The 16331-nt window shown below is 38.1% G+C and overlaps 1 protein-coding gene across 6 annotated transcripts in view; it reads right to left on the minus strand.

Moving 5' to 3' along the window:
• HMGCLL1 (3-hydroxy-3-methylglutaryl-CoA lyase like 1) overlaps nucleotides 1-16126 on the minus strand; it is a gene marked incomplete at both ends in the record, with an annotated part of 190321 nt that extends 174195 nt beyond the window's left edge. For all 6 annotated transcript variants that reach the window (XM_080806264.1, XM_080806265.1, XM_080806262.1 and 3 more), the window contains one exon: nucleotides 16019-16126. In XM_080806264.1, the coding sequence (XP_080662390.1) occupies nucleotides 16019-16126 (108 nt within the window). The remainder of the gene's footprint in view (nucleotides 1-16018) is intronic.
• Between the last annotated feature and the right edge of the window lie 205 nt (nucleotides 16127-16331).

The following is a 16331-nucleotide window of genomic DNA, read 5'->3' on the forward strand; positions in this document are numbered from 1 at the left end:
AGCCACCCAGGCACCCTGCCTCAGTACATTTTAAACATTTCAAATTTTTCTAAAAGAGCCCTTGGCATTCATCTTCTCTTATCCCTATTGGTTAATAATAAGGTCTCCAATGACATTGGGAATCACAAAACAAAAGAAAGTTATTACATGTAGTTTGAGTAATTAGCTAATCTGATACCAAGTTTTGCCTGTGGTTTCATCGGAACCAGTTAAACAGGAGTTCATACAAAATTAATGACAAGAATCATTTTTATTTTCCCTTCCCAACAGTTTATAAAGAAGCTGCTGATCTCCTTTTGCTTTTGCCTCCATTAGTAAAAGAAGAGTGGCATCAAAGCTCACTACGGTTTGTGGCTTCCTCAGAGGTGGGTCCTGCAGCCTTGGAACCTAACGTTCCCAAGGAACAAATTCAGCCCCAGTGACGAGGAGAAGGAGGAATGACAGCAATAGGCCACCTCAATGTTCCCTACTTTGGCACTTTTAGAAATGCTGAGCAGAAATGGAAGGACAGCAAAGATAAGTGCACCCTGATGGTGTAAATTCGACTCAAATGTTCGGTCATAATGTGACCGGTTCCTGAGCTCCTCATTTCTCAAATGGAAATCTCTTGAGGTTTGTCTCTTAGGAACACATTATAGGGCTAGAACAACTGCCTTGTGATCATGTGATTTTTCTTTCTCACCCATTATCTTTTTTATCCAATAATCGATTATATTCAATTTGTTTCATCATCTTTACTTTCTGACCTTCAGTATCGAGCAGAAAATTCTTGTTTTCTATGCTTTTAAACAATCCAGGTCTTATTAATAAAGATTTTTATTAACCTCACAATAGCACTTGAGCACATTTTATGTGACTGAGATTTTTTTTTTTTCTTTTGTTCCATTTATTGTATCTTGGCGTGGTTCTACTCTACACACTATGGCTTTAGATGACCCCTTAGAAAACAGAATAAAGATGCAGTGGTTAAAGGAAATAGATTTTTCCAACAGAACTTAGTCAGGAACTTTCAACTGATGTGTGAAGTCTACACACATAGTATTTGGTATGCATACAATGCATTTTACCTAAATTCTGACTTTTTGGTAGGACCTTAAGTCAACTGTACTTGCCCCAAGTTTAAGCTAGCTACTGAAAAACTATGAAAAGCCATATTTCTCAGAAATATCCTATACAACCATTTCCCTGAGTACAGGGTATAAGAAGTGCTGCTGTCAGGTACAGAGCGAAAGAGGATGGTAGTGAAAGATTCGGGAACGATGGCATCATTTTAAGAAGTCTAAACAACTTCTCTCTGAAATAAGAAGGATTCTTTCAGATTCATCTACCTTGGATTTTAAGTGTTCAGTCTTTGGACACCTGGGTGGCTCAGTGGGTTAAGCCTCTGCCTTCAGCTCAGGTCATGATCCCAGGATCCTGGGATCGAGTCCCGCATCGGGCTCCTTGCTCTGCAGGAAGCCTGCTTCTCTCTCCACCTCTGCCTACCACTCTGCCTGCTTGTGTGCTCTCTCTGACAAATAAACAAACAAACACAGAAACAAACAAAATCTTTTAAAAAAATAAATAAATATTCAGTCTCAAAATGAACTAATGAGGGACGGTGAGCTATATCATCTTGCGTCATTTGTAACCGACTGCAATCTCCCTCCTTAACATCATAGATTAATCTAGAACCTTCATAATTATGTTAAATGAAGTTACAGTAAATGAGTACAAAGCAATTTTCTTACAATTGAAAATCATACTGCTCAACAGACTAAGAGGATGTAGCATAAGAAGTATTGGCTTTGGAAACGGTTATAGGTTCAAGGCCAGTGCCTCTACTAGTTATGTGGCCTGAGGAGATTTTTATTAACTTTCTGAGCCTCCCTTTCCTCTTATTAAAAGTGAGGTAACGGGATCTGCTTTACGCAAATCTAAGAGTTCAGCCCTTAGCAAAGTCACTGGAATAAGTTTCCTATCTGGTAAAGAGTGGTTGCTAGTACTGATGCTATGGGAGGGGCGCTTGGTGGCTCCGTCCCTTAAACATCTGCATTAGGCTGAGGTCATGATCTCAGGACCTTGGGATCCAGCCCCACATGAGGGACTGCTTCTCCCTCTCCCACTCCCCCTGCTCTCGCTCGAGCTGTCAACTAAATAAATAAAATCTTTAAAAGAAAATACTGATGCTGTGTGATTTCCCAAACTCTTAATAATACTCTATCAACAGTTTATGTAGCATTTTACATCTCCTGTATTCTTTCATTTGTCCCATTTGGTAAGTCAGTTGGAAATCTAGAGCAGGTATGCTAAAATGATACCACTGCCCCTAAATAATTTTTGATTGAGAAAAATGATTGACATTCTATTTAGCAAGTTATCACTCTTCCTTTCTCACCAAAAGGTCAATATCTGTATGCATTCTTTTAAGAGCAAATAGATATTTAAGAGATCTAGCTCTCTAGAGAGTACTTACAGAGGCTTATGTTCCATCTCCTTGAGCTCAAGTTTTTCTCTCAATATTTTCTAGAGCATACATTTAGCAGAATTATATTCAATATTAAAATCAGGTCATAAGGGAATGGGGACTAAGCGATAGCAGACATTCGTGAGTGAAACTCTGAATAACTACATCTGTTTCTCCACAGGTCTTGCAAATGTCTTTTAAACACAGCCCTAAAACCTAGGCAAACAGAATTCCAAATTGCCCTCAGCTTTTTAGGTTTGACCAGGTCCACAGCGTTCTATAAAATGCAAGATTTGTAACAGTGCCGTAGCATTTTAAAAAATCTGAGAATTCTCAGTCCTTAAATCACAATTCTCAGAAAGTAGAAATTGTGTCTAAGTAAAATAAGATTCGTATTTGGACTTCAACATTAACCTATGTGATCAGCTTCGATTTCACAGTGAAATAAATACAGATTGAGGAAAGAATTTAAAAAGTGAATGCCAGACTCCGTACACTCAGTGGGTTACAGATGTATGAAAGCGGTGGCAGAAAGCCACTCCACTTCCTTCAAGCTCCAAAAACATTTGGAAGGAAGCCCCAGAAGGAAAGACGTCTGACAGACATGTTCTCGTTGGGGTTTCCTGCCTCCCTGTTTGCCAAGCTTCCTAGACCCTGTTGCTTGTTAATAAAGTTCACCAAGAAGGCTTTATGAAATGCTGATTTCATAGAGTGAAACTTGTATTAAAGGCATTTTTATGTAGTCGAAGTTTCCTGACATCTGCATTTCCCTCCTTCACAAATCCAAGGAAGCGTGACTTGGAAAGTTAACGAGCGTAAGGTGACATTTGATGCGCTTACTATCAGTGGGATATTCAGCCCAAACACTGAATCCAAAACCAGAGACCGTGGCTTAGACACTGCAATAGAGAAGCTGCTTCACCCTGAGGGTATCATTATACCCCTCAGTGTTCCTACCCCTTCTCCCACAAAACAGAGTCCTGAGAAGATGCGTATTATACACCGTGTGAATTAACTCCATAAAAGCAGAGATACGGAAAGTGAATGAATAGCTAGATTCTACCTTCTCAGCCAGGAAAGAAAAAACAAACCAAGGAAAATTAGCACATGGATTTAAAATCTACGTTATCGTCCAATGTGAAAAATAATACAGCACAGCTAAAACTACTAACTCTAGCTTACAAAAGTACTATTTTTGAGATTACTTGTGTCAATCATAAAGTCTGTTAATTCGGCTAAAAGCACCTGAAGTTTGTCCTGTGGGTGTATGTTGTATTTAACACGCAGAAACAACTTCGTTCTGGAAACATTTTTAAAAGATCTGAGTCTTGGGGCGCCTGGGTGGCTCAGTGGGTTAAGCCTCTGCCTTCGGCTCAGGTCATGATCTCAGGGTCCTGGGATCACGCCCCACATAGGGCTCTCTGCTTGGCGGGGAGCCTGCTCCCTCTTCTCTCTCTGCCTGCCTCTCTGCCTACTTGTGATCTCTGTCTCTGTCAAATAAATAAATAAAATCTTTAAAAAAAAAAGATCTGAATCTTTAGGTCTCCTGGATAACAAAGAGATAAATAAAATATAGTTTCTTCTCTTAAAAAGCTCTCAGTCTAGCACTAAAAATACTGTATATTTAATATAGAGATACTTCCATCTATTCAAACATATTTGGTGGGGAACTCTACTTCCCAGTGGAAAAGGGGCCCACTAAGCCCTACACAGGAATTGGGGTCTGGGAGGTGAGGGACATAAGCCAAACACACATAAGATTCACCACTTGCAAAACTAAGCATCCATTTTCAAATCAAACATGAAGACAATTAGTAAGGCAATTGTTAAGATTGAGGCCTTTAAATTCTTTTTCCCTGTAAGAGACGAAAGACCAGATAGAGGATACAGATGTAGGTTGATATGTATATACTCAGACACAGAAATATTCCTAACTAAATGAATTTTATTGTATTAATTCTGCTCAAAAATCTTCAATCATCTTACTCTGACCAGGAATGCCTCCTATCTATCCAAATCCCATTTGACCTCCCATATACCTCCAACACAAAGACTGTTATCATCCTCACTGACTCACCCCCTGCCCTGCATTAGAACATATTTACAGGCTTATATTTATAATTGAGTCGCAATCAAGGAATGTGGGGGGGGAAAAGCAGGATTCAGACTAAAAGCAGGATGAAGAAACGAGCTTTTGGGAGACAGCAATGAAAAATGAAAACGTGGCCCAAGTAGTGCTATTGGGACATAAGTTCTAGTGGTTCTATCTCCCCTTCTTGCCCAGTAGGGTCCTCGGCACCTTGCCAACATCAGAGAGCCAAAGCTCAGCCCTTCCTCTCTCTAAACCAGGGAAGGAAACATCAGCTCCTCTTATCAAAATCATGTTTGTAATGCACAGCTCTGATTCCTTAATCACTGATGTAGAAAGCAGTTTTGGTTACATTTTATATTTTTCAGCGAGCCTTCCCACTACTTGGCTTTCCATTACATTATTACTAAACTTTCATATAAATGAGGAAAGTCTAAAAGCATAAACATCTATAAACTTGAACCATGTTCTAAATTATCTTCACATAAAAGTCTCTTTATATAAAGTCTGATTTCAGAATGCATGTTTTGGGAACAAGATCCGCCCACCAGTATTACTTTCTGAAGAAAAGAACATAAAAATCGGCCCCAAATCAGTCAGATGTAGAAGAAATGCAACAGCACCTCAGTGTTCACTTAGGAATGAATTCTGATCTCTCAGAAAAGGAAGATCATCCAAAGGGGAAGATGGCAAATTTCTGGTAATTTAAAGACAACTCCTGCCTGCTGAGTAATTATGATTAGGGCCTGTAGGGCTGAAAATATACCAACATTCAGAAATGTGCTGGATGGTCTCATTAAAGCATCACCATGTAGCTATCCATCAAGGATAACAAAATCAAGAATCCACTGACACAGGAAGATAATCTGGACGCCGGAGGCAGGTAAGCATACAAATGAAGACTGCAAGTCCTGCTTAAGGCCTTTCTATGTAGTAATCTTCTAACTGTAGTCTTGACCAAAGTATTTCCAGAGGTTAAATTCTGCTCACCTGTGCTACAGTCAATTTGCATCTCCCACTTAGACTAATACTAGAGGGACTGGCAGGAGGAAACCGGGATTCTGTATGTTGCTTTTATTAGTAGGGCTGCAAGCCCGTTGGACAAGCACGTTCAAATCAGAATTTCTGTTAAAACAATATTCCCCAAATACATGATTCTACTTTAGCTCTTTTACTATGATCTGTTCCGTGAGAATGACCCATAAAGTCATGGTTCTGCACGGTCTAGCCCCTTAGGTGAGGAGGAAAAATAAAAAAGAAACAAAAACAAAAGCTAAACTTGGAAAGGGAGAGACAAGGAGAGAAGAAAGGGTCAGGGAAAGTTATAGCACAGAGTGAATAAGCATAAAGAAAGCCAGAAGACTTGGAGGAGCTCGCAGCTAATGAAAAAAACAAGAACACCGAGTGGGGGGAGGGAAGGATGTGAAAGCCAGCTGGAATAAGAGAAAGCAAGAAATACAGGAGCCAACAGAAATCCAAGGACAGAAAGTATTGGAGATTGAAAGGAACAGGAAATTTATTGGAAACCAAGTTGTTTTTCCTTTTGTATCCAATGCAATTCTATTCCAGGCAGAACTCTAGTCTCAACCTCAAAGAGGACAGAAGGGAAGTTGAAACTCATTGGAGTCTTTCCTGGACAGTGGCCAGGAGCTCTGGAAAGACAGATTAGGGAAAACATGATAGGACAGCAGACCCTCTGAAAGCAGATACAGGGAGAGAGGGGTGGCTGTCTCACCCAGCACAGGATTTTCAAAATTAAGACAAAACAAAAAAGGAACAAAGTGATAGTTTGGCTCTATCTCAGAGCTACTGAATCAGAATTTCTGGTACATTTAGTAAACACATCAGGTGATTCTTATCACCCAGAAAAGCCGAGAAAACATCGATCTAGTAGTGAACATTGGAAACTCTGAAACTAGAGCTGCCAGATTTCGTTCTGAGCTCTGCTATTCATTAGCGTTGGACCATGCACAAATTATTTTACTCTTCTGCACCCCGATTATTCAGTTCATAAAATGGATTGTTGGGAGTATGAAATGAGGTATCGTACATAAAGCCGTTAGGCAGGACCTAGCACCTATTGATACCTCCACAGTGGTAGCTCTAGAACTATAAAAGTACTCTGAGTAGAAAACTCATACAAAACAATGTGTCTTAATTGATTAAAAAGTAAAGTACGAAAAAGAATAAGAAGGGTGCATCTTAGATGCAGTATGCATATGATGAAGTATGCATGGGAGCATTCTTCCTGGCAGTACAGAGACCACGCACAAACATCAGGCTTTCTGCTCTTGGTCTCAGCATTCATGAGTTGGGAATCATCATGTGAACAAACTTGACAAAAAGCTTTTTTTCTTCCTTTTTTCTTTTTCTTTTTTCAAAAGTACGTATGAGTCACTTCAAATTAAAGGCGACTCCAAGATTTGGAGTCTCCATGCTCAAAAGAGGAGGACTCTCTTGAAAGGCAATAAATCCAGGACTTGGCTGATGTGGAGAACCCAAAGCAAACCACATCCATCCCAAGACCATTGGGAATCAAACACAGGGTAACCCACCTTATTTTACAATCCTGTATAGTCTTTAGTCATTTCCCTCTCTATTATTTCCAACAACCATCTATTTCCTCTATAGAACCCCATGTAGTTCTCTGCCTTTCTCATTATGTTAAGACTCAAGTTCTTTCCTTTTCCATCTGGAAACAGCTCTGTAGTAACAAGCTCCAGCACATTCACAACCTCTACTGAACATTCCCATCATCTTCTGACCTTAAGTGAAGACCTGATCACCCCTACAGAAAGCATCTTCCCAGTAACCCTCTCATATAGAGACTGCTTAGCTTTCTAGAACTTGCTTGGTGACCAGAAGTATGGATGGCATCTGCAGCTATTACTTCCTGAAAACTGTCACCCTTTATTTGTACAAAAACTTCTGTTCCTTTGAGATCCAAGTGATTTGGCCATACGGTCCTTTAGCCCTTTTTGAAGACTTGTATCCTTTATATACCAAAGCCATTAGAACTTAGTTTTCCAGTTTTCTTACCTCCCAATTTTGACATTATTCTGTAGTTTACTCAATGTCCTGGTGAACCTTCTATCCAATATTCGATTTCCACTGAAATTTATTGGATTTTACTTCAGTTGAGCCATTAATTCATATAGTCACACAAAGGGCTTATTATTGCTTGTGACTGCTCACTAAAATTCTGACCACGAATATTTTCAGCTTTCTAACTTTGTTGTGCCCATGACTAAAATCATAGCCTTCATCGGTACTACAAGTCATTAGAACACTACTTCTACTTACTTCCACCTGTGAGACACCTTGGGTTAACAAAGAGTCTTGAGAACAGCAATATACCTGGTAACATGCTAGCTGAGGACCCACGGTGTAATAATGATGAAAGACTTTTTCCTTAAGATGAATGAGTTCACTCTGTGAAATACATCTTTTGTTCTAAACAAGCGTATTAACTTAAATCTAAAATAAGGACACCAAAAAGGTATAAAAAGCTTCAAAGATAAGAAATATAAAGTGGTGAGTGAGGCTGATAGATATGGCAGAAAATAGGATAAACATATCAAGAGTCACATGTAATCACACATAATTAAAGGTAAATTCACCTAATTAAGGATAGAAACAATCAGATAAGCAGCTTAGCTTATTAGAGACGCAATTTAAAACAAAATGACAGAAAAATGGATGTGAACTGTCCTAAGGTACTTTAAGACGACTAAAATTACAGGAGCTAAACATTCAGATAAAAACATTAAAATGTTAATTTAGAAAACAAATACAGGATTCTCTCTTCAAAAAATAAAAATCATTTGTTAGCATGTCATACATATGCACAAAGATACAAACATACACATATAGAAGAGAGGATCAGTAAACCTACAAAATACTTTATAAATCAACTGATAAAATATATAGATGTCTCCCAAGGCTTAGGAATCAACAAAGAAAGAGAAAGAATCAACCAGTAATGAAATAAGGCAATGCAAAAGATTATGAAAATAATAAAATTTCTTTACCACCAACTCCATGTCCATAAAAAAAAGAAAAGATCTGAAATAAACTTTTATCAATAGACACAAAATATCATGAAGGGACCACCCATTTAATCATTCATTGATTCATTCACTAAATTTTACTGAACTATGTCACAGTGAAGAAATAAATAGTACATTGCGTCCCTAAGGCCAGATATTGAAGTTGAGCATAATGTTTCTTATTTTTTTTTAAATTGTATCTATTCATTTGACAGACAGATCACAAGTAGGCAGAGAGGCAGGCAGAGAGAGAAGGAAGGAAGCAGGCTCCCCGCTGAGCAGAGAGCCCGATGCGGGGCTCGATCCCAGGACGCCGGGATCATGACCCGAGCTGAAGGCAGCGGCTTTAACCCACTGAGCCACCCAGGCGCCCCTGTTTCTTATTTTTAAAATATCTTCTTTTTAATTTTTATTTACAGTGAAAACCATTAGAATAGCCTGTTTTTCCATGAAGTATTACTTTCTCATAAAGCATCCAAACTTGAGCTTTAAATTATTACCCTATACAAACTTTTGGCTGCAACATAAGTACTGGAAATCTAATGTATAGCATAGTGATTATAGTTTATAGTACTGCATTATATACTTGAAAGTTGCTAGGGACATAGATATTATATATTCTCACCATAAAAAAGAAATCGTAATTCTGTGATGGGTCTCAGGTGTTAGCTAATGCTAAGGAGGTAATATTCCTGCAGTATGTAAGTGTGTCAAAGCTGTACACCTTAAGCTTACACAATGTTACATGTTAATTATATCTCATAAGGCTGGGAAGGTAAATAGTTACTCTAAACAGATTGTATATTACCTGGAACATAATTACTGTAAAACTTTTGTAATATGGTAAATTAATAATATTTTTACAACTTCAATCACATTGCATAATTGTCTGGTTTTTTTTTTTTTTATATTTTCCCTCTTATATTGTTAGCATTTCAACTAGCTTGTACAGAGTGAATTTTGTACAGAGTGAATTTCTAACTAAGAACAAACAGAAAATCTGGACAAAATATTAATGAAAACACTTGTTAGATAGCCTTAGAAAATTGCCAAGGTAGTGAGTACATAAGTGGCCAATATACCATGCAGAAGAAAGAAAGTGGTAAGACCAACATTGACCATGACTTGAAACATTTGCCAATTTGCAGTTGAGATCATCAGAGCTTTTAGAAGCCTTAAAGGCAGAGGAGAAAATACTTTGAAGTTAGGTCCCAACCAGGAGACACCCAGGTAAACATCCTAGGCTTTTTAGTTAGAACCCCTGAACAGCAACAAAATAAAAGGGTGAAGAGAGAAAGACAAAGCTTCACAAATAAAGTAGGTCCAGACTCAAATCAGCTCAGCATCTGATTGGCTTAAGGTAATCTATCCTTATATTTACTATTTGTTAAAAGCTAAAAATAATCCTTTCCACATCTCAGAACTGTTAGAATAGCTACTTTAAAAAATCCAAGTAAGTGCTGCAAAGGATGTTGGGGGATGGGGGGAGATGCCTCTTGTACTATTGGTGGAAATGTAAATTGGTGCAGCCCCTTGGAAAACAGTGTGGAGGGTCTTCCAAAAATTAAAACTAGAACTGCCATATGATCCAGTAATTCCACTCCTAAGTATCCAGAAGAAAGGAAATCACTATATTGAAAAGGTACCTGCACCCCCATGTTCACTGCACCATCATTTATAATAGCCGACTTTAGTGTCCATCAACAGATGAATGAAAAGATGTAGTATAGACACATAGGCATATTTTTTAGCTTTAAAAAAATTCCTTTCATTTGTGACAAGATGGGTAGACATTAAGGGCATTATGCTTAATGAAATTAGTCAGGCAGAGAGAGACAAATACAGTGAGGTATCATTTATATGTGGAATCTAAAAAAAGCAAACTCAGATACAGAGAACAGATTGTTGCCAGAGGTGGGGTTGGGGTGGGGAGGACAAACAATAGGAAGTAGGAAAATAAAGGGAAAAAAGAACGCTTTCTGGAGAAGGAGAACTTGAGGTGTCTCAAATTAGGTCTATAATTTTCATTTCAGGTATCTAACACACACCCCAAAATCAGTAAGCATTCGAGGAGGAAAGATATATAAATCAGACCCACTAGAGATCTGAATATTAGAGTTATCAGACATGGAACTTAAAATAACTCTGATAAATACTCAAGAATTCATGGCAAGATGGAAAATTGTGGCAAAGAAAAAGTGCTTTAAAAAATAACAAATGCATTAGCTCAAAAATATAAAATTAAACTCAATAAATTAGATTAGCAGCAAATTACAACTCGAGAGAATTAGTGAAATGGAATACAAGTGAGAAGAAAATATTCAGACTGAATATGGAGCAAAAGGATGAAAGATACAAAAATGAATGTAAGAAATAGATGGAGCACAGGGAAAGTTTAAAGACTTTTGAAATTATAAGCCCAAGTGGATGGATTAAAAAAGAAACAGAAGTAATACATAAGGCGAAATGGTTGAAAATTCTCTAAAATCTATGAACGCCCATAAAGCATGGAGCCATAGATCCCAAAAATGCTACAAACCATTGGCAAATGCAAATAAAATTAAATCTAGACACATCATAGTCATACTGTTGGAAACCAAAGACAGTGAGAAGACTACCATCAAAGAAGCAAAAATAAGACTAATAGTTCATTTCATTGTCTCTGGCTTCCATTGTACCTATTGAGAAATCGACATTTTGTGCTGTTGTCAGGCATTTTAATTCTTTATATGGCATGTATATTTATGGCCAATATTAACTTACATTTATGTACATCATTATCAAAATAAATGTAATTTCAAACAAAACTTAAAAAATCAGATTTTTACTAAAGACTATGGAAAAAAAAACTACTTCTAGCTGAAGGAAAATAATTTCAGATGGAAAGATGGAGATGAAGAAAGGAATGAAGACCAAAGGAAAGAAAAATATTCTAATATAGAATGTATTATCAACTGTATACATACAGATAACAAATATAAAATTAACATATACAACAATATAAAAAGCAGAAGTCAGTAATGGAGCTAAAATACTATATTTGCATGTTTAATAAGTTGTAAAAGTACCAATTTACATAATATTTTAAGAAGTCCAGGTCATGTGTTGACATCTTATAGACAGCAACTAAGAGTATAGTAAAAACAGCATATAATTAACAAGTTATGGTAGGGGGGAAATGAATAAAAGTTTATCACTCAAAAGAAGCTATAAAAGGAGAAAAAAGGGGAAAAAGCATAATAGGAGGAAAAGAGGGGGAAAAAGAACATTTGAGACAAATTTAAAAAAACAACAATGCAATGGTACCTTGGTTCTTTTCTGAAAATTCTTCCCCAGTCATCCTAAGGTTTTTAGAAAATGTACTAACAACTGCATAGCTACAGATTAAAAAGCATATAGTCACATTATCCTCGGGTTAAATTTATTCAAAAATATATTTAGATTAGAGTCTCGAGAACTTTTAACACCAAATACTTTCTCTGAACCATAATTTTTGCTGAGAGCAAATGTAACTTAAAATCATTCAGGATATAATGTACAATAACCATATGTTTAATGTCACATAATCTACAATTTTGCTTTTATACATCTACTGCATTTAAAATATTGTTTGTATTAGAATTTAGGCCCTGGAGAATTTTATTGTCACAACAGGGTATTAATATATGAAAAAAATTAGCTACTGCTTAAACAGCACTTGCAAATCAAAAAGGAATTACTTTACCAGGTACCTTACATTTAATCAAAATCTTGAAATATACCAATTAAGCCAGCTTCTTCACCCCTATTTTAAAAGAGACAAACATAAAAAATAAAAACAGACCTGAAGAAATGGCTTGAACCATAGGATGATCAATTTTAACTACCTGCTCTATGAAAGGAATCTTCTGCAAAATCAGTGTCATCAGCAAAAAATTAGAGACTCAAAAATTTAATTAGTGGAGCTGTGGTACAATAAACCTTTTATTCACACTCACCTATTCTGTATTGGATAATAAATTGTTAGACTTCAAATGTATGCGTGTCTATTTTTACACATACACAACTCCAGTATTTTTCATCCTCATAATTTATCAGGGATATATTCTTTTCTCTCATGTGTAAACTGAAATTTTAAGACCTAGCCAGGATATTTCCTCCACAAACTCACAGAATGAACTGGTAGCAGAAAAAGATCTAGGTTTCCAATCTTGCATTGCCTAGCACAGGATTCTTTCAAAATGTAGTATTCTATCTGTCCCAACGGTTTCCAAATTGTTTCAAATTCCAGAAGTCCTGTTCACGATGCTCTCTGCCAGATTTTACAGTGACTTGTTAAGCACGGTGCTGTCTCATCAGCACCACCCAGAATCCATTTTCAACTCTTCTCCCCATCAAAGACTGACTAGCTCTCGTGAGATGAAAAGGTAAGACACAAACAGTAGTAATATCCATCTTCTATCACTAAGACCAAACTGTATTGACATCAAGTATTCATTCTCATCACATTAGCATTAACTAATATTTATCAGGACACCACAAGGTACCAATCATTGATTTGGCAAGTGCTACGAGGAATTTCATGGTCCCCATAAGCCATGAGATCAACATTCACTCATTTTTTCATTCAGTAAGTATTTACTGGCCATGAAAAACTAACCAGACATTCTGTTAGTTGCTGTGAATAGTGGATGTTTCCCTTACTTTTATGATGCCTAGACTCTGGTAGGAAACTACACATCAAATAATCACAAAAATAAATATGTAATTCATATTATATATAATGAACTGTGCACTGAGCCATATAGGATAACAAGAGCTGCTTGCTTTAAGAGTCTGGGAAAGCATTGATGAGAAGGTAACATTTGAGTTAAGATCTGAAGGGTGAACAGAAGTTAATTCATTAAAAATAATCTTCCCAGCAGAGGGGGAAACAAAGACCAGGACTCCAGAGGAAGAATTGTTAAGAATTCAGAGAGGGCCACCTGGCAAGAACAAGACAATACCTTAAGATGATGATGCAAAGAGATGCAATGAAAATAACAGAGAAAGCTTTAGAGACACATTGAAAGTTTTGGTATTCATTTCTAAAAGTAATGGAAATGCACACCAGGCTATAAAATGAGGGATCAGTAGGATTCCATTTGAAATAGACAACATCTCCCATCTAGCTACATGAACAGGGGGTTGCAGAAGGACTACAATTTTCTAGTAGACCATGAGAGAGGATGCCATTTTAAAATTGGTAGTAGCAGCAAAGTTGGGAAAATAGATGGATTTCAGAGAAATTCAAGAGCTAAATTTGCAGGACTTAAGGATACTTTGGATGTGGAGAAACGAAAATGAAGAGCTCTTGCCTTGTGGTGTATAGAACTTAACAGACTGTGATGGTTTCTCAATAGCAAGTACTGGGGAAGGTCTGGGGTTGAAGGAAGGAGAACGTGAATCCAGTTTTGGAAATACTGAGTTTGAACTGCTTTTGAAATATCCAAGTGATGATGTCCAGTGAGCAGCGGCACATCAGGACTGTAGCCTAAGAGGGAGATAGGAATATAAGTCTGGAGAACACAAATATATAAATAGTAACTGAAACCGTGCGTATGGATACAAAGTCATGAGAAACCTGGTCATTTACCAGACAGCAACAGGTCACAGAGTCTGACTTGTGCCAGACCAAGGAACCAGAGACTCGCCTGGCTTAAAGCACTTACAGGTGTAATTAAACAGATGCCAAGGAAGATCAGTTGCAATGAGTTAAGTGTCAGATTCAATGGTGCAGAGGTCAAATAAGACAACATATAAAAAACTATAATTCAATGAGCAGGACTGAAAAAAAATGATGCATAAAATGCCATGGAAGCACAGAAATGGGGCATTAACTCTGAGTGGAGCGAAGAGTTGATTAAAGGAAATGACATTTAAACTGTGTTTGAAAAATGAGTAAGAGTTTCCCAGGCAAAGAAGTCAGGGGAAGAAGTCACTATTTCGTGAAGGTAGAGCTATTTCTCACACTCATAGTCTCTTTTTTTTTTTTTTTTTTTTTTTTACTCATAGTCCTTTTTAATTACCCTGCTTCCACATCTTAAAAGGGCAAAGCAGACATCCTCAGGTAGCAGCCTAGCTTCCATCACTGCCCCCACAGCCCACGAAATCAGAACATGAGGGAGAGAAATACAGTGTTAACACAGCAACAAACATCATGTAAAGTCTCAGAGTTCGGGAATAAAAAGAGCATTCCTGATTCTATAACAAACTGAGTAGGAATGTTAAAAAAAGAAAAGTTATAAAAGTTATTATAAGAGCAAAAAAATCAAATTAGAATGTAGAAAAATTCAATAGACATGTGATCATATGATCCGAATAACTTTCCCTCTCATGCATTTTCAGTAAAAGGCTTCAAGCCAGATGACCATGGCCATCTTTTAAGTAATGAGGAGCAATGTATCTTCTGATTGGTTTTGAAATAATCCACAAATGCTGAATTACTATTTGTAGAACTAAGATCACAATTTCACATACTGATACACTGAACTGAGAATACGTTGACTGTAAAACTACAGGAAAAATGGGTACCTAGTATTAGAAGAGTTGATTCAAAGCCACATAGTCAAATTATGTTTACTCACTGAAATATTATAATTAATCCATTATTATTCACAAGACCAATCAGGGATAAACATTTTTGCATCCAGCAAAAAATAAAAAAAGAGTGAAACCCTTATACTGCCCCTCCCTTTTTCCATGCTTTAACATTCACATAACAATTGTCACTGTTAACTACTTGGGGGAATTTTACATTTTGAGCTCTTTAATAAAAGGAAAAGCACATTTCTTTTTCCATTTACCTGCCATTTGTTTGAGAGTGCAGTAAGCTGCAAACACGTGGATACAATTAAGTTGCCTATTAAAGTGGGCATTCCGGGATCACGGGGATATCAATTTGGCTTTGAAAGTACTGTTTTTTCAAGCTTGTTCAAGTGTGTTGAAGCATAAAAACATTAAGGATAAGTAATGATAGGCTAGATAATTTCATCCTATGATGTTTTCCTAGCCTTACATGCTGGCTTCATTCCTCTTTCTGCCACACATTGTCTCCTTTGTTACACAGTATAGGGAAGGAACTGAAAATTAAAGGCACTGTCCCTGGAGGAATGCTTACAGATACGCATATTCTATAATGCAGCCCCTCCAAGGGAAAAACAAAGAAGCAGTTTCCTATAGGCGATCTGCAAAAGGCCACAGGTAGGGATTTTGCTGGACCTGAACTATAGAGGCGGGTCTGCATGTTCACAACACAGAGAGGATGGGGAGGTGAGGTGAGGTGAGGTGAGGCCTAACAAGACGGAACTGCTGCAGGGAGGGCCCTGGGGTGCGGTGGTGACATAACAGGGAGAGAAACCAGGCGGCTGTGTGCAAAAGGGTGGGGACACCCTGGGCCGGGCCGCGAGGTGGTACCTGCGCAGAGTCGAGCGCCCCAGCCACTGAATCCCCGATCCAGAGATGCTCCCGGAGAAGCTGCTGGTAGCTGAGGCAGTGCTTCACCGCAGATGGCACATTCCCCATGGCAGGGCCTGGGACTGCAGACGGCGATAGGAGGGCGCCAGGAGCCGGGAGGAGAGGGATGCCGAGCGAGCTGCGCCAGCCCAGAACACGCCCCTCCGGGCCACGGGCGGCCAGCAGGAGCCCTGCTCCTCCGCTCACTGCGTCGGCGCCGGGAGGGTGGGGAGCGGGCAGCACTCCCGGCCGCGCCCGGGGCTAAGAGTGCCGA

This window comes from Martes martes, assembly GCF_963455335.1.
Source record: "Martes martes genome assembly, chromosome: 6".
In the NCBI taxonomy this organism is placed as follows: domain Eukaryota; kingdom Metazoa; phylum Chordata; class Mammalia; order Carnivora; family Mustelidae; genus Martes; species Martes martes.